The sequence below is a fragment of the Limulus polyphemus genome, unplaced genomic scaffold (assembly GCF_000517525.1).
Source record: "Limulus polyphemus unplaced genomic scaffold, Limulus_polyphemus-2.1.2 Scaffold3109, whole genome shotgun sequence".
Lineage (NCBI taxonomy): Eukaryota > Metazoa > Arthropoda > Merostomata > Xiphosura > Limulidae > Limulus > Limulus polyphemus.
Genome location: NW_013668719.1, coordinates 93,926 through 115,798, shown reverse-complemented (window position 1 = coordinate 115,798; position 21,873 = coordinate 93,926). Strand labels below are relative to the sequence as shown.

Here is a 21,873-nt window from a genome sequence, read left to right as displayed (position 1 = left end):
TTGTATTACTAGGCTTAGTGAACTAAAATGGCGAATCGTTGGCTGAAATATAAAGTTTATTATTATCATTTGGTGAATAAATAGTTTGAAGAAAAATTAAAAATACGATCGGTAAATTTAACTTAAAATTATTTTTTAATTTAACGTTGTATTTTTGTTGGTGGTGGTGTTGTTGTTATTAGTCTCAGGAAAGCAAAGTTTTAGGTTGACAAGTCCACACAAGTTAAAAACAATGGGAATATTATACTTTTCTTATCACAACTTTGATATGTTAACATCAGTTACTATCCACTTCTATAAATCTAGGTTAGAAGTTGTTTCTTAATATTTTAACTCTACTCTTGTTTCTGGTTTCATTGATTTTTTTGCAAACATTACTCTGAAGTTCGTCACTTCTGTATTTGTTGATAATCTAAATTGTACTTTCTCATTGGTCTTTGGTGCCTTGGTGACCATCAAACAGACCTTCTATGGATTGTTGAACCGGCAGTCAATTGGGAAGATAGAAACTTGCTTTGTCTGGCTGTGATTGGCTTGTTGTCAAAGGTTATGCTGTGCTCAAGGTCAGTTTAACTTTGAAATAAGTTTCATCCCGTTCTCACAAAGGTCAATCTGACCTGGAAGTGGCTCGTGGCTGTACATTTGTTCACCAGAGGCTCAATAGTACGCCTGTCGGCTAATAACGCTAAAACCCGGCTTCAATACTAGTGATGGTCATAGCACAGATAACCCATTGTGTAGCTTTAGGCTTAACAATAAACAAACAAAAACTGTACCTTTGTAAGTTGGATTGCGTTGAAATGTTTAACTTCGACTTTACCTTTCCTTTATTTGTTAACATTTACTTTCAAATATTGTCCCCAAGTGGCTGAGCGGTAACTGTGACTTCTAACGCTAAAAAAAACAACAGGTTTTAATACCTGTGGCACAGCACAAATAGCCCGTTGTGTAGCTTTGCACTTAACAACAGCAAAACCTTTAAACTATTATTTTGATTGTATTTTTTTCTCATTTTCTGCTTTTTGTTTCTTCTTTTTTTAGGCTTGAAGTCTAAAATATAAAATAGTGATACTATTGTTAAGTTTCACGTGGTCTTAGTGAGTGTGTCTTAGAAAATTCTGATTTGCAGCGAGAAGTCACCTTTGTGTTAATACTTCTTAGACCGAAACATCACACAACTGTTATTTACTAATTATTGCTATTATCATTAGTTAAAAAAATTATAGCAATATTTATCTTGGTGCATGTGAACTTTTGGTATATTTCTGTTTTCAGTATCGGAATCTCCACAATAGAAGAATTTTCTTTAATAGTCACTGTTTTTTGTTGTTGTTGTTGTTGTTGTTTTTTCTTATAATGAGAATTATCGGGTATTTCCTGAGAAAAAAGCGCTGCCCACACACAGTTTTTATTTTAATTATTTACAGCGTTTAGGTGTTCATGAAATCGTGTTCTCATTGTAATGTGAAAGATATTTAGTTTTTCTGGATAATCAATCTCAAGTCATGACAAACTTAAAATTGAAATTTCGAGTTTTAATAATTTCTCCCAACCCTGATATTCCGACTAATGCCATGGTATAACCAGTTGAAAATTGCAATTTCGGAATTTAATAGATTTTTTCTCCACCCCGATATTTCGACCAATCCCATGTCATGACCAACTGAGAACTGCAGTTTCGGATTGTAATACATTTTTTTCACCCCGATATTTCAACAATATTTTAACTAATCTCATGACTAACTGGAAACTGCAGTTTCGAATTCTATTCTCTGTCGTCGACCCTAATAAACCAATGCTAGAAAATGTTATTCTGATGAGTTATTATGCAATCTGGTGTGAGAGACAGGTTTCATTTATATATAAACTTTCTACCGTTTCGGAGTGATGAGCATCTGAGGCTATTATATTTAGCACTTAGTTTTTTCGTATATCAGTCTTCTTAATACAAATATTTCAACTTATTTATGTTTGGATAAAAATGTTGTATTAATCTTAATTTTTAGCTTTGAATGACATTCTTATTACTGTAGATAATATTTTGTCTATACTTTTTTTTGGGGGGGAGGAATACCATATTTCTCTTGAAAATAATTCCAAATGTTAGTTATCTTATAACGTAATAACAAGTACAGTGTCGGTAAACGGTGATATATTTGTAATGAGCATATTTGCTTATATGGTTTGTTGTGTCTAGTAAATTGGTTAATACCAATGTGATCATACAAAAGATATCTCATGAAGAACCTTAATGTAGACTTATGGGTCCTCCACATATAAAAAGATGTAGATATTTGCATATATATATATTATATATATATACTTGCAGAAAAAACTTATAATACGTTCATTCTCCAAAGTTAACGTTCTATTGAATTATCAAAATTAATCTTTGACTCAGAATAATAGAAGATAAAACAATAAAATCAATAATATAGTACTTAACTAAAGTGTGATTAACAGAAAAACAAACAATGATTATATATCACAAAAGTACAGGGTCGTGCGCAGGAATTTATAACACCATATCAACACATGAGCATACGTCATACGCATAGAAATAAACAGTATTAGACTTTTTCAACATGACTGAGACCATATGCATAGAAATAAACAGTATTACACTTTTCAACATCACTGAGTCCATATGCATAGAAATAAACAGTATTACACTTTTCAACATTACTGAGTCCATATGCATAGAAATAAACAGTATTAGACTTTTCAACATCACTGAGATCATATGCATAGAAATAAACAGTCTTAGACTTTTCAACATCACTGAGTCCATATGCATAGAAATAAACAGTATTACACTTTTCAACATCACTGAGTCCATATGCATAGAAATAAACAGTATTAGACTTTTCAACATCACTGAGATCATATGCATAGAAATAAACAGTATTAGACTTTTCAACATCACTGAGTCCATATGCATAGAAATAAACAGTATTACACTTTTCAACATCATTGAGTCCATATTGGGAGCGAGATCCTGCAAAAGTATGATAAATCGAAATTTAATTTTGTGAAAACTATACAGAAATTTCTCAAGTCTCATTTTCACTTCAGAAGTGCCACGTTCTCTGTATAACCTAGCTTTTTACCCCGCGGCCCGGCATGGCCAGGTGGTTAGGGCGATCGACTCGCAATCTGCGGGTCGCGGGTTCTAGTCTTACACTGCTAAATTAGCCCTTGTGTAGCTTTGCGAGAAATCCATAACAAATAAACTTTTTACCATGCAGTACAGCGTAGTTCAAAAATTGTATTTAATGAGAATTCCCCACTGATGCCGATCTAATAATGTTCTAAATATCTAGACTCAAAGTTCAAAGTTGTATTGGCGAGACTAAATGGGCTTTTCCATTCACATACTCATTTTTTTTTACTCTAAGTTAATGCAGCTTATCGCCCCTGCTAATGTGTGAACATTCTACAGACATGTGATTTCATATATCAAATTTTGTTTTCATTAAGATAGAAAATATAATGGTATAAAACGTGATTTTTTTATCATTTGAAAATCGCAAGTTCGGAAAATGATCGATAGGTTACTACGTTCCATTGCCGATAAGAACTTACAAGTTATAAACTGGAAATCTGAAACATTTATTTGTTGTTCAATAAACGTCATTTTTATCTTTAGGTTGTTTGATGTCAAACGCTGTGCTCGTTGTCAACAGGGAATCTTCGCCAATGAATTAGTTATGCGAGCCAAAGACTTGGTGTATCATATTCATTGTTTTACATGTGCGTGGTGTAACACAGTGCTAACCCAAGGAGACTATTTCGGACTGAAGGACAACCTAGTTTACTGTCGAACACACTACGAGCTACTTGTACAGGGCGAATCTTATCTGCCGCCAGACATAGGAACAAACAGAACTATTGAAGGCCAGTCCGGTGAGAGCGGGCAGTTTCACTATTCGAACTACACATCCACAGGTACTGTCAGGAAAGGAAGACCGCGGAAACGGAAGTCAGCGGGTGTGGAAGTTAACGGTATGACGACACAAAACATAGGTGAGTTTGATAAAGGTGTATGTTTCTGATGTACTTCTACATTAATAAACATTGAGTGTCGATGTTTGATAATCCACAACTCCAAGGAGAATAAAGGTAGCTTACTGTAACAGTGAATTTAATAATTATGTGTGTGTGCCTTAATATACAATTTAAAAATTTTAAATAACCTTCTTTTGAAATTTATCCTTTTTGGATATGTAACAATAAAATAAACAGATTGGAATATGAAAAATATTTTATGAAAAAATAAAAGCCTCTTTGAAGAATATTTAATATCAAATTATAGAGGGAGATTAACATGCAAAGTAACATTTCCCGCCTGTTTTAAAGACATATCTTAATGTACAATAAATCAGGGTACAAGGTGAAAAGAAGTAGAGTAAATACTTTATTAAATTTTATATTAGGTATACAACTGATAACTTTGTAGCTCATTGTAAATTACAAGTATATTAGAAAGTTATACTAGAATTACTCAGGGTTTATATTTTATTATGAAGTAATCTATATGTTTATGCTTTTTATCACCGATTATACAACTTGCGGAGATTATATATATCTTAAAGCAAAGAATTTCAAAAAACAAGATGCTATATATAAATTGTATTTTTTAAGGTGAAAATAAAAATAGCCGAAGACCAGTGAAAACTACGAAACCGTTTCTGTAAAAAAAAGTAAAAATAGCTGAAGAGTAGTGAAAAACTACGAAACTGGTTCTGTAAACAGCAAGTAACTGTAAAACTTGAAACAGAGAATGAAACAGGTTATTTTAATGAAATATTTATTTATTCTAAATTTAAGAATTTCACTTCAAGAAGTATAATAACGAATACAATTTGAACATTTGTTAACAGTTGCTTTGGTGTGAACGCCTTTTACAAGCTGGCGAAGAATGATTATACTTTTCAAAAGCAGCATAATAAGGCTTTTATCAGTATTTTAAATACCGATTACACTGATGCTTTGCCATGTAATTGTTTTTAATAACAACTTGACTGATCCTTTTCGTCAACATGCTATTACGGGTGACCTTAAAGTTTCGGATGATGACGGACTTATGAAAATTCTGAAAAAAACGCTTTAAATTCGTATTTTCTGGGACTACAAACAAACTTGTTTTTCTCAAATCACTAGAAAGAAATATTGATGAATACGTATTTTGAAAATCGATACAAAACTTTTGCCAACTCTCAAAGAGCGGAAAAATATTCTCACATCTATTAAAAAATAAAATCAATGCCTTATGTATTTCTGTCCAGAAACCTGACCTTCCTGTTTGAACAAACCACTTCACTAGTTTAACAAAAATTTGTGATAATCCTTGTATTTGTTTCGAATTTCGCGCAAGGCTACACGAGGGCTGTCTGCGCTATCCGTCCCTAATTTAGTAGTGTAAGACTAGAGTGAAGGCAGCTAGTTATCACCACCCACCGCCAACTATTGGGCTACTCTTTTACCAACGAATAGGGTGATTGACCGTCACATTATGACGCCTCCGCGGTATGTTTGATTGGACGAGGATTCGAACCCGCGATCCTCAGATTGCGAGTCGAGCGCCCTAGCCACCTGGCCATGCCGGGCACCCCTAACCCTTGTAGATAAATCTAGATGCAATTTTGCATTAATCTGTAAAACGTTTTATGCTTTTTTTCTATCTTAAAAGAAATCAATGTTACTTCTATTTTAAACAATTTATGTAAAATAGCTAGAAAAAAAATTACCTTTCGTCGTAAAACTCGTAATAGTTAAAATCAATTTTTCTTTAGATTACCATTAACGCATGAAACTCCTAATAGATTCAGATTTATTACATGCTCAGTAAAACTTCTGATAAACCACTTGGTTTACTATTAATCAAATCATAAATGGCTTAGCTGATAATATTAAAATCAATACTGGTAAATTTTCTAATAAAGGTTATTGGACTATTAACAATGATAACAATGTACTAGACTGCCTGAATAATTTAAATTTTACTGATAATTATTCGCTAATTTCCTTTGATTTTACTACTCTTTTAACAAAGATATCCTTTACGGATCTTATCAGTCTTCAACCTTCTTTTTGATCGAGATATGGATGATATCTGTAAGATCTCCGATCGACCTTTAACTAAAGAAATGGCAAAAAAAAATATTTTTAGTTACTGTATTTAATAATTACATCAAATTTAACCATAATATTCATAAACAACGAATAGGAATGTTGATGGATTCTAACTCCTCATTGAATGTGGAAAATGTGTATCTCTTTTATTACGAGCATTTATTCATCTCACAGTCACAAAATCCCGATCAGTATTGCTTTAATTTTCGTTACATAAATGATCAAATTTCTTTTAACAATCCAGGCTTTGAATTAACTGTCTCTACTATTTACCCAGTGGAACTAGAACTTCATATGACCAATGAAACGACAACTTCTTATCATTTCCTTGACCTAAATATTTCGTTTACTAATGGCAATCTGAACATAAACATTTATGGTAAAAGAAACGACTTCTAATACCATGTATACAAGTTTCCTTCTGTTAATAGTGCAATCCCAAATACTTTGCTTGAAGGTGTTATTAGTTCATAATTAAAAACATTTATGTTAGTGTGTAACACGGCTGAATACTTTTTATTCTGTGCCAAATAATTAACTGAAAAACTCAAATTTAATGGTTATCGCTTTCCCACCACATTCCAAACCTACAGATTATTTTTCAATAAATATAACATTGCACTAAATAACTATGTTTCTAATTCTATTCTAAAAGATACGATTTTTACCTGCAAAGACAGTTCTTGAACCTGTTGGCCTTCTGTGCACTTTCAACTGGCATTGTTCACGTTCAAGGACGATTTCAATGTACTATCACGTGAATCTCCCAGTCTAGCATTCGTTTTCAGTTAATTCTTTGTTCTATAGTCTTAAGAAGGTATGATCTTATCCTTTTTTATCTTTAAGTTAATGCTGTTGTTGTTTGCTTTCTAATGCAAGTAATAATGGACAGGAAAACCCAACTTCTAGGTGACTGAAAGAACTTCAGTCTGCCCACACTCGCTAAAGCTTTTCTTGAATCTAAATTTATAGAAATATAAATTTGTAGCATTTTAAATAAGTTTTTCTTGCTACGCTCAGTTACATGGTGACCTTTTCTTTGGCGTTTTTCTTTTCACTTTGCATTCAAGGAGAAAGAATGAGATGCTTTTGATTATATATATGGTTGGGAACATAATCTATTTTATTTATTTTATATCTTATTTTGTTTTGTTTACTATTCGTATCTTGTATACTATTCCTTTACTATCTTGATTCTGAAATCTTTAGGTTTAGATATGGTTGAGTTGTTTATTATTTCTTTGATTTTATTATTGGACAACTCTCTCTCTTACTAATAAATAAACTTAGTATTCCAAAAATTGTTTAATTTCGATGTCTAAGTTCAAGGGAGGTCCAGTTCAATGTACCTTTGGATCAACATGTGTTATTGGGTTATACTAGTTTCGGAGAATTCCACTCCTCATCAGTGACCCTGCACACAAGTTAACCAAAGAGAAATAAGCTGGGCCTATATCATAGTGAAAAGTATCAAACATACTGTTGGTGTGAACAATGGAAGAGTGAAAGTCTCCGAAACTAGTATAACTCAATAACACACGTTGATCAAAGTGTAGATTAAACTGGACCTCCCTTGAACTTAGACTTTGAAATTAAACAATTTTCGGAATACTAAGTTTATTTATTATATCTGCTATTTTGAGGCTATATAATGTGAAGAACTGAATAGTGACCAATGACACTTTTTCTTCACTTCAACTATCCAGTGTATAGGTTTTTCTCATAGTGACTACAAACCACGTTCACACCAACAATGTGTTTGAACTTTAGGCACCATATCCAAACAGGACGTTGGTTACCAAGGTCTTTCACAGAATCTCTATTCTCCTTGATGCACAAATAATTTCCAATGTCGATACATTCATCCATTTAGATAGACTCTTGACATAAGTCAACCTCTGTCTTCCATGGTCTCTCCTTTCTTTACTCTTTCCGGTTACGACTAGACTTTCAATTTCTTCTTTTCTCGTAGCGTCTCCAAGAAACTTCAACTGCCTCTTTCTGGTGTTAGTCAGCAGCTCCCTCCTGCAACCTTCTCTTGATAAATTATCTACATCTGAGGTGTGACTTAAGAACCACAACTAAATTGCTTCAATTCCCTTTTCCATACTTGTCGATATTATCCGAAGTTCTAATACAAACGTGAAAATTAGTATAACATAACAATCTAAAACTCTTCACTGTGTCTCCACAGAAATTTTACTATTTGTCAGTATATTTTTCATTTTCAGGAATGCGTCTTTTGCCATCCTATTCTCAGTTTAATTTTATGCTAATTTACATAAATGGTTTAAAATAGAATTAACATTGATTTCTTTTAAGATAGAAAAAAAAGCATAAAACGTTTTACAGATGAATTCAAAATTGCATCTAGATTTAACTACAATGGTTAGGGGTGCCCGGCATGGCCAGGTGGTTAGGGCGCTCGACTCACAATCTGAGGGTCGCGGGTTCGAATCCTCGTCCCATCAAACATGCCGCGGGGGCGTCATAATGTTACGGCCAATCCCACTATTCGTTGGTAAAAGAGTAGGCCAGTAGTTGGCGGTGGGTGGTGATGAATAGCTGCCTTCCCTCTAGTCTTACACTGCTAAATTAGGGACGGCTAGCGCAGATAGCCCTCGTATAACTTTGCGCGAAATTCAAAATAAACAAACAATCCTTGCCGTTAGTGACTGACTACATTACTTTACTCAACCCTTAGTTTGAACTTTGCTGAGTACACATGTCAAATACTCCCAATCACATGTTCTGAAAGTTCCCGCATTTCCAAACGACTTAAAATTAAACTATACCCTGCCTGGCATATTATTATCTAATAGAAAATCTTGTAACTTCATCTGGTGAACTTTACTGTTGAATGTAACTCTTACCTGATGATGACTCTATACTATGGGTCGAAACGTTGTAATTATTAAAATCATAACTTGCCTTCTGTAAAAGTTGCTGTTATTGCATTTTTGAATTTATCGTTCTGTTTAGTAGGCCTCTCACTGAATATTAATTTTATTTAGCTTTCATTATTTTTTGCTATCCAAGGTCACATCTACGAGTACGTAAAATATTCACAAAAAGTAGGACTAATTCTACGACTTAACATTATTATCTATTAAAGATTAGAGTTGTACGTATAGTGTGAAAACATTAAGAGTTAGTTTTCAGAGGCTAATGCATGATAAAAATAACTTTATGAATAACATTTTTAAATTATAGAATGGTGTTGAGTCGAGTAAAGTTTTATTTTTGTTATGTTTAAAGGAAGAATGAATAATAAGATAGTGATGGACTTTATGTTAAAACTTCTTTCTTTTACCGCGTTGAAACTATATGAACCGAATAAGTAGGGCCTTCGGATGGTTCTGGCTTAGTAAAATAACAGAAACCTGGTAAATTGGGTCTTCGGATGCTTCTGGCTTAGTAAACTACAGAAACCTGGTAAATTGGGTCTTCGGATGCTTCTGGCTTAGTAAACTACAGAAACCTGGTAAATTTGGTCTTCGGATGCTTCTGGCTTAGTAAAACTACAGAAACCTGGTAAATTGGGTCTTCGGAGTGTTCTGCTTTACTAAAATTATACAAACTGGATACTTAGTCTTCGGATAGTTCTGTTTTATAAAAATTATATAAGCTGGATAACTAAGGTCTTCGGGTGAGTCTGCTTTAGTAAAACTAGAAACTGGATAATTGGGGTCTTCGGGTGATTCTGTTTTATTAAAACTGGATAACTAGGGTATTCAGGGATTCTGGTTTAGTAAAACTAGGAACTAGGTAATAGGGTGTTCAGGTGGTTTTATTTGAGTAAAACTAGAAATTGCATAACTAAGGTCTTGGGTGGTTCTATGTTATATATTACATACAGGACTTTTTCAATTTAAGTTTAAAGTCGAGTGTTATGATTTAGATAGTTTATATAGCGTGAGTACTAAACTTAGTTACTTTGAGAAACGATAGTTTATGGTAAGTTTCCTTACGTAACTGTTCACGAATCATACGTTGTGTAGTTCACTAGTTGTGAATTGGTGATTCTGATATTGTTGCATCATGTCACTAGAACCTTCTAAGTGTTTCTCGTTGTTTTAATTAAGTATTATTGCATCACAATATAGCTTAGTGTGTGGAACGTTATAGGCTTCTGTCGGGCTATAAATACGCGCCCAAAAATGTAGTTTATATATAGGTAAATAAATTTAGACTGAGTGATTGTGAATTTCGCCATAAAGAGCGTATTGTGGCGGTTTTTAAAGTGAAGTTATCACAGATTGTATTGTAATAACAAAATACAGAAGAATAATTCGTCTTGTCAATTGTGTTTTAAATTAATTGAACCAGCCTGTGTGGACTTTGACGAAAAAGAAACAATTATTTAAAGTTCTGAATAACCAACAGTGTAATGAACATTTGTATATACATTTGACTTGTTTTAATACATTGTTTTAAAACAAGTGGACTGTTTGTTTATTGTTCACGTTTACTAACAAGAAGTCACAGACACCTACTGTTCAGAATCCGGCCCGTACATACTAATAACCTGACATTCTGTTTTAGTAAAACTAGAAATTGAATAACTAAGATCTGGATGGTTCTGTTTTAGTAAAACTAGAAACTGTATAACTAAGGCCTTCGGCTGGTTCTGTTTAAGGAAAACTAGAAACTAAATAATTAGGGTCTTCAGGTAGTTTTGTGTTTTGTATCAAATCACGTATATATAATGACATTAAACTAATTATTTACTATCTCAACCTGTGGTGAGATTGTTCATCAAGTATTATTGTTTATTTTGTCAGATGCTTAGTGTGCAGTAGTATTGTTCACTTCACTTAAGATAGATATTTATTGTTCAGTAGTATTGTTCACCCCATTTAATAGAGATAATATCATGTAGATAGATGTTTAATATCAAGTTTTCCTGCAAAGATTAAATAATATTAAGCAGTGGCGATTAATACATAGATCTATGCATTGTTGTTGGACTCGCTGTTCATGAGGAGGGTATAAGCTATGTCGCGAGATTAATATTATGTTTTAGATTCGCTTAGTTAATACATGAAAATATTTTCAGTCATCAATATTTGCGCTATATGTTTCTGACTTTAATAAACATGAGAGGAGTGGGAAAAATAAACAATAAAGGTACAATATGAGGAAAATGATATAAATAAATAATACTGGTACAACACGAGTAGAGTGGTATAAATAAACACTACTGGTAAAACATGAGGGGAGTGGTATAAATAAACACTACTGGTAAAACATGAGGGGAGTGGAGAAATAGAAACTTTATTGGTAAATATGAGGAGAGTGGTATAAATAAACAATACTGGTAAACATGAAGAGAGTGGTATAAATAAACAATAAAGGTACAATATGAGGAAAATGATATAAATAAATAATACTGGTAAAACATTAGGAGAGTGGCAGAAGTAAGCAATACTGGTACAACACGAGTAGAGTGGTATAAATAAACACTACTGGTAAAACATGAGGGGAGTGGAGAAATAGAAACTTTATTGGTAAATATGAGGAGAGTGGTATAAATAAACAATACTGGTAAACATGAAGAGAGTGGTATAAATGAACAATACTGGTAATACATGAGGAGAGTGGTAGAAGTAAACAATACTGGTAAAACATAAGGAGAATGGTAGAAGTAAACAATACTGGTAAAACATAAGGAGAATGGTAGAAGTAAACAATACTGGTAAAACACAAGGAGAATGGTAGAAGTAAACAATACTGGTAAAAAATGAGGAGAGTGGAGAAATAAAAACGGTATTGATAAATATGAGGAGAGTGATATAAAGAAACAATAGTGGAAAACACAAGTTATTATGGACGAATGAAAGACCATTATTAAGACAGATGAACTACATAAACAAATTGAGACAGTTAAAATTTGAATGTAAATACAGAGGTGACAAACACTATATACTCTGCTAGAAGAAACATTTCTATAGCTATTCCCCTTCCCTATTGTTGGAACAGACAGTTTTACAACTTCTGAGAAAGGTTGGATTTCTGATTGCGTCATGCTCAATTAAGATAAATACCAACTGCCGAGGGCACTTTTCACTACTTGTTTAGAAATCGTAACTATATCATTTTAAATAATTGAATATAACAGTCTACTCCAGTCTTTATACAGCAATGACAGGTAAAATTCTTTGATCTAGAATTCTTAGAACTGAAATCCGGGAATGTATGATATTCGCATTTGAAATCATTAAAGAAACATAGTAAAAGTATAGTAAAGTTTTGTTTCAGGGTTTTAAGTGTAGTAAGACCGACGTCCGCATTGAACGTCGTAATAGCAGTTCAAGTGTAGTAAGACTGAGATTTGTCTTAAACGTTATAATAGTAGTTTAAATGTAGTTAGACTGTTGTCCAATTTAGCATCATAATAGCAGTTTAAATGTAGTAAGACTGAGATTCGTCTTAAACGTCATAATAGCAGTTTAAATTTAGTAAGACTGAGATCCGTCTTTAACGTCAAAATAGCAATTTAGTGTAGCAAAACTGTGATTCGTCTTTAACGTCAAAATAGCATTTTAGTGTAGCAAGACTGAGATTCGTCTTAAACGTCATAATAGTAGTTTAATTTTAGTAAGACTGTGATTCGTCTTTAACGCCATAATAGCAATTTAGTGTAGCAAGACTGTGATTCGTCTTTAACGTCAAAATAGCATTTTAGTGTAGCAAGACTGAGATTCGTCTTAAACGTCATAATAGCAGTTTAAATTTAGTTAGACTGAGGTTCGCATTAAACGTCATAATAGCAGTTTAAGTGTAGTAAGATTTTTTCTTTAATATTCTTAAACAACTGTGTGTAGTGATTCGTAACATTACACCAAACTGATTCCATTGTTCCTGGTGAGGATTACATCGAGAAATGAAGTATGATTGTTCATATCCTTAAAACCATTGGTGTAGGTTTGTTGAATATAGGTAGGTTTGTTGCTTTTTTGTATACTTTCACAAAGACTTTTTACTTCGTCCATCATACCATTAATTGTGTTAGTAAAAGAACATGCTTGTAGCTTACATAAACGTTTTATTTGTTTCTCTTTAGGTTCAGTAGTTCATAAAATGGAAAATAGCATTTTAATAATATGTAACGGACTCTTCCAAGAAACTGGCTGAAATATAATGCACAACACAGACTTTTGGCATAAACTTAAAACAAGATAAAGCTTCTGAACTATATCTTAGTTAAGTGGCTAAATAATAAGATAAAACTTTTGAACGATATCTTAGTTAAGTGGCTGAACAATAAGATAAAACTTTTGAACGATATCTTAGTTAAGAGGCTGAACAATAAGATAAAACTTCTGAACGATATCTTAGTTAAGTGGTTGAATGATAAGATGAAACGTCTGAACGATATCTTAGTTAAGATAAGATAAGATAAGAACAATATAAAGCTTTCGAACAATATTTTAGTTAAGTGGTGGAAGAACAAGATAAAACTTCTCAACGATATCTCAGTTAAGTGGTTAAACAATAATATAAAGCTTCTGAATGATATATTCGTTAAATTGTAGATCCACAAGATTAAATTTACGAATAATATCTCAGTTAGTAGAACAACAACAGGATGAAAATGCAGAACAACGTCTTGGCGTGGTACTTAGGGCACCTGACTCGCAAACTGTGGGTCGCGGGATCGAATCCCGTTTCCGAACGCGCTCGCCCCTTCAGTCATGAGAGAATTATAATGTTACTGTCAATCTCACTATTTGTTCGTGAAGAGTATCCTTAGGGTTGGAGGTTGGTAGTGTAGACTAGCTTCCTTTCGTCTAGTCTCTCACCTCAAAATTTCCACGTCTAAAACAGGTAGCTCTTGCGTATTTTTGCACGAAATTAAAAAAAAACAAACAAACGATATCTTAATCAGTTGCTAGAACATTCCAATATGAAACTTACCGACGACACCTTTATTAAGTGTTAAAACAACAACAAGGTGAAACTTGTAAACGTTTAATTTTTAAAACTGGATATTTTACATGACTCGTACGCTTTCTATGGAATGTTTAAGATCTTTAACGATGTGACTATGGACGATAAAGGTTTTAAAATTCAGTGTTATAAACTTTATATTTATTATTTTGTGGATGTATGTGGATATATATTCCAGGCGCACATCCCTTTACTTATTTTGTGAACTACTATACTTAACCTGCAATACATTACGACATTAAAATTTGCGCATATATCATAGTTCTTGTTTTAAGTATTCAAATTTGATATGAAAATATAAAGATTTCATAAAACTGAAATTTGCAGATTTCTGAAAAGATCTAACCAGCTTGTTCTTTTGTATGGGCTACAGATCGTAAGGTCCACGGTTAGAGCCCTTGAAAGGTGGCTCTGTACTTTCAGTTTAGCTGCTGCCCGATTCCTTCCATCTGACCAGTAGTTCTAAGTTAGAGACAGACGGCTATGCCTGGACCTTCGGGTCCCTAGCACATGTGTTGCATAAGATGCCACTGTGGTTAAAATACGACTAGTTTGTTATGGTCAATCATTAATTTACGTGTTTAATAATAAGGCAATATTCTGCTGAGGTCATTAAAGAAAATTTTATCTTTTAATTGTTATCAGATCAGCAAAAATTACATAAATGAATTTGACTGAATCTGTTTTATATCGTCAATATTTATCATGAAATATTTATTCAAGTCTTTGACTTTCCCAGCACTTTTAAGAATTGCCTACTTCCGGTCTACTAATGAGTACTTCAACATTATCAAAATGACTAACTTTATCTGGTCTGAAAAACAAAAGCTATAAAAAGAAGGAAAACAAATTGTGTGCAGTTATAAGAGTCGTAAGAGATTGTGGTAAACATGAAAATTGTGCATGCATTTGAAATTTGATTAGATAGATGAAACCTTTACATTTCAAATATTGAGAAGACAATGGATTGCTTTAAAATACCTTTGATATATTTCTGACAAATACCCCGATTACTATTCTGAAATATAAATTATAATTAAAATATTCTAATTTCAATCATTTCATAAAGTCCGTCGCTTGAATCAGATATTTAAACCAAGTCTGAATAACATCTCATGAAACATTTAATCACTAGATGGTGTTGTGACGTCACCTTCTTACTTTTTTTTTTTCAGTTCCTACAAGACATTAGTATAGACAATGTTTAATAAAATATTAAACTTACTCACGTGCAACAGAAATATCTATTTTTATTGCATTTCTACACAAACATGTACTAAAAGAGTGCAGGTTATTGACTCGAGATAAGAATAAGGACTTGTTATGAATTTAATAGCTTCTATGCAGACAGATTCATAATACTACTCTGTCTAGATAGTTTCACATTAGTACATTATCGAAAGATGTACTACTAGGCTGTTTGCAGCTATATTAACAATACTATATTGTCTTGAGATGACACGTGTTACCAGTTTGCATATAATTCAACATTAACATACTGTATCGAAACACGTGATACTAGTATGTTTCCTTAAAGATTCACAATACTACATTGTCTCGAAATGACACGTGTTACCAGTTTGTGGTTGTAGACAGATTTACATAATTATGCTGTCTTGAGCTGGACACATGTTACTAGCCTGTTCAGACAGATTTATTTTATTATATGTTGTCGAGATAAACTCTTGTTAAATTAAGTGTATCACTCAGATATCTGGTATTACATATCATCTCACTGTGAGATGGTTCTTGAAAAAGTTTTATACAACTGTGAAGACTTGTAGAGACTTTGATGACTGAACATGGAAGTGGGTTATCACATATGCAAGGGATACAGAACTAAGTTATATAGACCAACATGTGCGGGCGAATACAACATGTCTCCGCCATGCAATTCCAACATGAAAAACCAAAAACTGTCGATATATCACTGCTTGGGACCTGAAAAAAAGGTATATTTGTACCAAATCCCCATGTCAGTTGGTTGACGTACACATGAATAGTTCACGAAAACAGAAATTGTGCTTTCCTAAGTGAAAAAGTGAGCAAAGGTAGAAAAATTCCAAAATTGTCTGTACCTTAGTTTGGGACCTGTAAAATATATCTTTGTACCAAATCCTGTGTAAATTGGCCGAAACAAGGCTAAGTAATTAACCAAAACCCCTAAAATTATGGGATTATTTAACCTTTTGACCTCCTAAAATGACCAAAAGTGGGCATGTCCCACATCTTTGTATGTATATGTATGGGACCTGTAAAAAGTATCTTTGTACCACATCCCATGTAAATTGGTCAAAATACGGCCGCGTAATTAACCCCAAACTCAAAATGGGTAAATCCAACTTTTTTATGTCAATATATATTAGGCGCATGAAATTTTACATCCGTGCCAACTTTCATCTTGATTACGTTTGACTCCATAAAATCCTTAAAAAAAGCCTAAACAATAAAAAATTAAAAGTATATCTTGGCGTATTGGATAAAGGTATAATTCTACCAAGTTTTTAGTCAATCCGCTGATAAATGAAGGAATTGCGGTCGATTGAAAAGTGTTTGGAAGAAGAAGAAACAACAGGAAAACATAATTATCACATACTTAAGAGACTTAGGAGTGCATTATTACCACGTGTTTAAAGTATTTAGAATTGCATTATCCCGTATGCAAAGGATTTGGAATTGAGGAGAGTATCATGTATTTAAAGGATTTAAAATTGCATTTTCACATATCCAAGGGTTTTAGAATTGAGCCATCACGTATTTAAGTGACTTCGAATTGAATTATCACGTACTTAAGAAATTTAGAATTTGACTGTATGTGAAGGATTTAGAATTACGTAACAATTAAAGATATTGGAAGAACAGATAAATATCAGATACATAGAGCCTCGCTGAAAATGGGATGCATAATTATAGAATAAGAAGAGGTAAAATATATAAATTGTTCAAGCCCTCCACAGTGATCTAGTGAAACATGCTACGAGTTGATCAAACTAAATTATAGTAACAGTGTTTCTACATTAGTAAGTTACTAAGAAATTAGGATTATATACATTCATTTATTTATTTTATCGTGATAACTCATTCATAATTTTCACACCTTAAAAACATGTTTTTTTCTTTTTGGATTTCAACAAACTATAAAAATATATAAAATAATTGAGAGAGAAGACATGTTATGATTGGTACTGTATAACTTTATACAGGAGGTTGAGTACATTACACTAAAACTGTTTTGATTGTGCAAATCAGTAAGTCATGTGACATTAGCCACAGCCGATATAAAGTCGTGGTAGAACGGCATGTATTACAATTACATTTTGGCATTATTTGGGTTTATATGTAACGTAATGCCACCAAAGACAGTTCGCTTTTGTGAAGGGAATGTAACAGCCCCTTCCAGTGTAAAATGTTCATACATCCAGATTATATATATAAATAAGTATTCAGATTGTGTACTTGGAATTTCCAAGACAAGACGGAAATACCTCTTGTACTTAATGGCATTGGAAAATAAAGGAATATAGATCAACTTAGGAAGCCAAGACTCTCCAAAAACAGATCTGAAATAAGTCGTAACCAAAAATTGTAAGATAATTGCGGTGTCTTTCAATAGATTAGAATCCATGAACAACGCAAAGGCCAGTAGCAAAAGCCGTTCACGTGCCCCAGGCAACAGTATGCAACACAATAAAGAAGGATCTCGGTATGGAAAAGCGACACATGTCAAGTGTACACAAGCTGCTTCCTCGACATATCAATTCAACTTTCACGTATCTCAAGCGAAGAATGAAACGGGTGTTCATGTTATTCCATACGAAGACATAATGGTCAAGTCGCCTATGTATTTCTTTGCGATCAAATTGTTACCCGTTTGCGCTGGGCAACCGTTGTCTTCATGCACTACATGGATTATTGAAAGCATCGGGGAACAGTGGTGTGCTTTTAACATGAAAGCCTTACTACGAAGTCTTTTAGGATGAAAAACTACATTGCAGGGCTATTGTCAAGATGCATAGCCATCAGAGAGAGCACAACTAGATGTGGTAAAATGGATTATAATGACATGGTGAGGCTCCAACGTCGTTTTGATATGACGTACTCAACCTCTGTATAGGTTTTATGCTTTAGCTTTATTTCGAGAGCTCAAGAAAAACAAACTGTATAAAAACACGTGCAGTTTCAGGCATGAGAGAGTGGTAGATAGTTAAACACATAAGTAAGTAGACAGACAAATAAGTAATATTGGAACCTGAGAAATATTTAGATACTGTTTATTTTATTACTTTTTCCACAAAATATAATTGAAAACGATCGTAAGATAGAAGTATTTTTCTTCTCGAGTTACTTTACCATTAAATGTTGTGACATAAATTATACATGGTCTTAGTTTGTCAGTTGTTATTCATTAATAAATTAACTTTAACGGGTCATAATCGAATGAAAAAATTACATAAGTATAATAAAAAACAAACAAACGAGACAGTGGGGAGTTTAGAGCTTGAAGTAAAAACTGCAATGGCGACTTGCAAATAACAAAAAATAGTTATGCATTATCATTCTATAGGGCATTATTTGGATTACAGCCGAAAATATCGCTAACAGCGAATATACTTACTTAAATGATGGAACAGCGCATCCTAATCATTATGAGTAAACACGTAAGAATTGTATACTAAATTCATTATATTCATGATTGTAATGAATGTTAGTTTTGATAAAAGTGGGTAGTCTTCATCTGATCAGAAGCTGATTTTAAAAACAATTCTTCCTGTTTGCACGTAACGAAACTTCATATTATTACCAAATAAAGAGCCTTCGTTTAATGTATGCCTGTACATAAAAGGTGGTTCGTTATTTGTTTTCACGAAGAATTGTTTGCCGTTTGTGAACATGAAAAACTGGTGTTTATGAACTTGAAAAGCTTTTATTTGTGAGCATGATAATTGTTTATTCTTTTTGAACTTGCAAGAGAGTCGTTATTTTCTAAACCATTTCACACTCAAATCTTCAATCAAGTAGATCAAACATGATGTTCATTTATTGTTTACTATTTTTATATCTATTATTTTATTAATTATATAATATTGACATTTTATAAATTTCAAATATCAAAATTTTATAGAAATAATTTTACTTGTTACATGACTTTAGTGTTAGGCCTATTTAATCGTTAAACACTACATTTTTAATTTAGTCCCTTAAGAATTTTGAAGAATTAGAAGAGTGTATAATAATAGTATTTCTGCCACACTGTATTTCTCATATCCATTACCGACGACGCGTTTCGCTCAATTCAGAGGTCTTCCGGACAGCTGCAATACAACAAACACAGCAGTGATCGGAACACTATTTATGTAAGCAATGTGATACGACAATAATTGTTATGGTGTTTACGCCTTTTATAAGCCAACGAAGAATGATTACAATTTTACGTGACATAAGATATTAGTATTAGGCCTATTTCATTTTTAAACATTACATTCTTAATCCAGTATCAAACGGCTTATTTAAATAGCGTTCCGACCACTGCTGTGTTTGTTGTATCCCAGCGGCCTGAAGAACTTTGAATTGAGTGAAACGCGTCGTCAGCAATGGATATGACAAATATAGCGTGGCTGGAATATTATTATCATACACTCGTCTAATTCTTGAAAAATCCCTATGGGACTAGATTAAAAGTGAGTATTTAAAGATTAAATAGGCCTAACACTAATGTCTTATGAAAAGTAAAATTGTAAGCATTCTTCGCTGGTTTGTAGAAGGCGTAAACACCATAGAAGTTATTGTTTTATAAAAAAAAAAACAAAAAAAAAACTTTTTTTTACATTCGGAATTTATAAAGTTTATTATGAAATCATTTTCTCTCAGAAAACACTTCTTCTAAAAATACTTTATTGTTAGATCTTATCTCATGCTGTTGTAATCGAATTATTAATTTCTCAGAGGAAAGTTTTTCTGTTTAGTTTTCTTGGTAAGCGATTATGAATTCAATTAAAAGTTCTTTGTTCAGCTACTACATTGCCCAGCCTTATCATACTAACTAGAACGATTTAAAAATAATAATAATTTAACAGTATTTCAGTTGTGCTTGATGTAAGTGACGTCAGTTGAAATAATAAAACTTTGTGGTTTAGGCCTGTTGTTTACTGACCAGTCGGGCTGTAATCTCCACATTCCACCTCTTGATGCTGGTATACCCAATCAGAATGTCCTATCTCACCCGAACGGACAGCTACGGTCTAAGCGTATCCGTACATCATTCAAACACCATCAATTAAGAACAATGAAGTCTTACTTTGCAATCAATCAGAATCCAGATGCTAAAGACCTGAAACAACTGGCTCAAAAGACAGATCTTTCAAAACGAGTACTTCAGGTAGAGGTCATTTATTTTTATTTCAAAGTATCTATTTGTATAATAAAAATCATTACTTATCGTGAAGTGTATTATAATTTCAGAATAATGTTTTAATCTTTCAGTAATTGTTTTCATTATTGCTTATGTCACTGCTACTTATTCAACGTTGGAGGCGAATCTTTAATGTATACAGAGTTGTGTTGAAAATTGTTTTTTCTTTCTTTTTTTTTAATAGCCCTAAATACAATCAAGGTTTTCAACTGCAACGTAACACACAGTAATACTTTGTTTTCTTCGGGGTTTAGGTGTGGTTTCAGAATGCCAGAGCAAAATGGCGCAGAAATAATATAAAACAACAGGATCAGCAATCCCAACACCACTCACCACAACAACAGCACAATATGAATGTTTGTAGTCCAGGAGCTGTCAGTTCCTTCTCAGAACCTAGCCCCCCAGCCTCATGTTCGATGAGAACAGAGTCCACACTAGGGGGAGTTCCTCCCCAGATTCCTTTATCCTGTGTTGAATACTCGCCCAACCCTTCTCTTACGCCAACAGTTTCTCACCATTCTGCACCCTCTGGAACTTCAGGAGATTCATTTCCTTTAAACTCATTTCAGGAACTGTTCTAACTCAGTCATTGTTAATAAACTTACAAGTGAAAACTGGTAAAATAAACATGTTTTATCGTTTTTATCAGTGTATCTTCAGATCAATGATAAGTTTATGTGTCCTCCGGAAAACCTGGTTATCTTTTTCTTAGTATTCCAGCTGAAATAAATTATTTTAAGGGGGAAAAAATGTTTGACTAATCTGACATAGTAATCTTCGCTTGAATCAGACCGAGATTTCCACTTGGGACTCAATTCCTTGTTTTCAAATCCAAGAAACGACAAAAAGGATGTTCTAGATACTGTTCGTGTAAATATTCTTCTATATAAAGTATATATATATATATGTATATCTATATATATAATGTAAAATTAAGAATATGACGGAAACTATTTGATACGTATGACTTGTGGTTAATTGGTGAAGTTGTGCATACATACATATATATCTATGTTTAACTATTTATCAGTTGAGTATCACTTTGTAATTTCTGTAACGATTGCATCTTGAGGGTAAGTGAGATAATACCAACCACAATAATGCTTTAGTTTCAGAAGTGAAGAAGTTTGATACTTAATATATACAATTTGGGACAGCTGAAGCCTACGGACTTAGAACGCTAAAATCCGGGGCTCGATTCCCCGCATTCGACACAGTAGATAGCCTGATGTGGTTTTGCTCTAAAATAAATATATAATTTCGTTTCAGATTATCAGCTAAGAATATCTAATCACCACCTTACCGAAAATCATTTTTCTACTAATAAAGCGAAATTTAATTTCTTTTTACAAATATTTTTCACATGTTTTAGTGGC

At 32.9% G+C, this 21,873-nt stretch overlaps 1 protein-coding gene across 1 annotated transcript; it reads left to right on the top strand.

The window, feature by feature from the left end:
* The first annotated feature begins 529 nt into the window (after nt 1-529).
* On the top strand, nt 530-21,857 carry LOC106468679 (LIM/homeobox protein Lhx9-like). Its single transcript, XM_013929119.2, has 4 exons — nt 530-563; nt 3,650-4,026; nt 20,223-20,464; nt 20,752-21,857. The coding sequence occupies exons 1-4, from the start codon at nt 550-552 to the stop codon at nt 21,076-21,078; spliced, it is 960 nt and encodes a 319-aa protein (XP_013784573.2). The 5' UTR covers nt 530-549; the 3' UTR covers nt 21,079-21,857.
* The last annotated feature ends 16 nt before the right edge of the window (nt 21,858-21,873 follow it).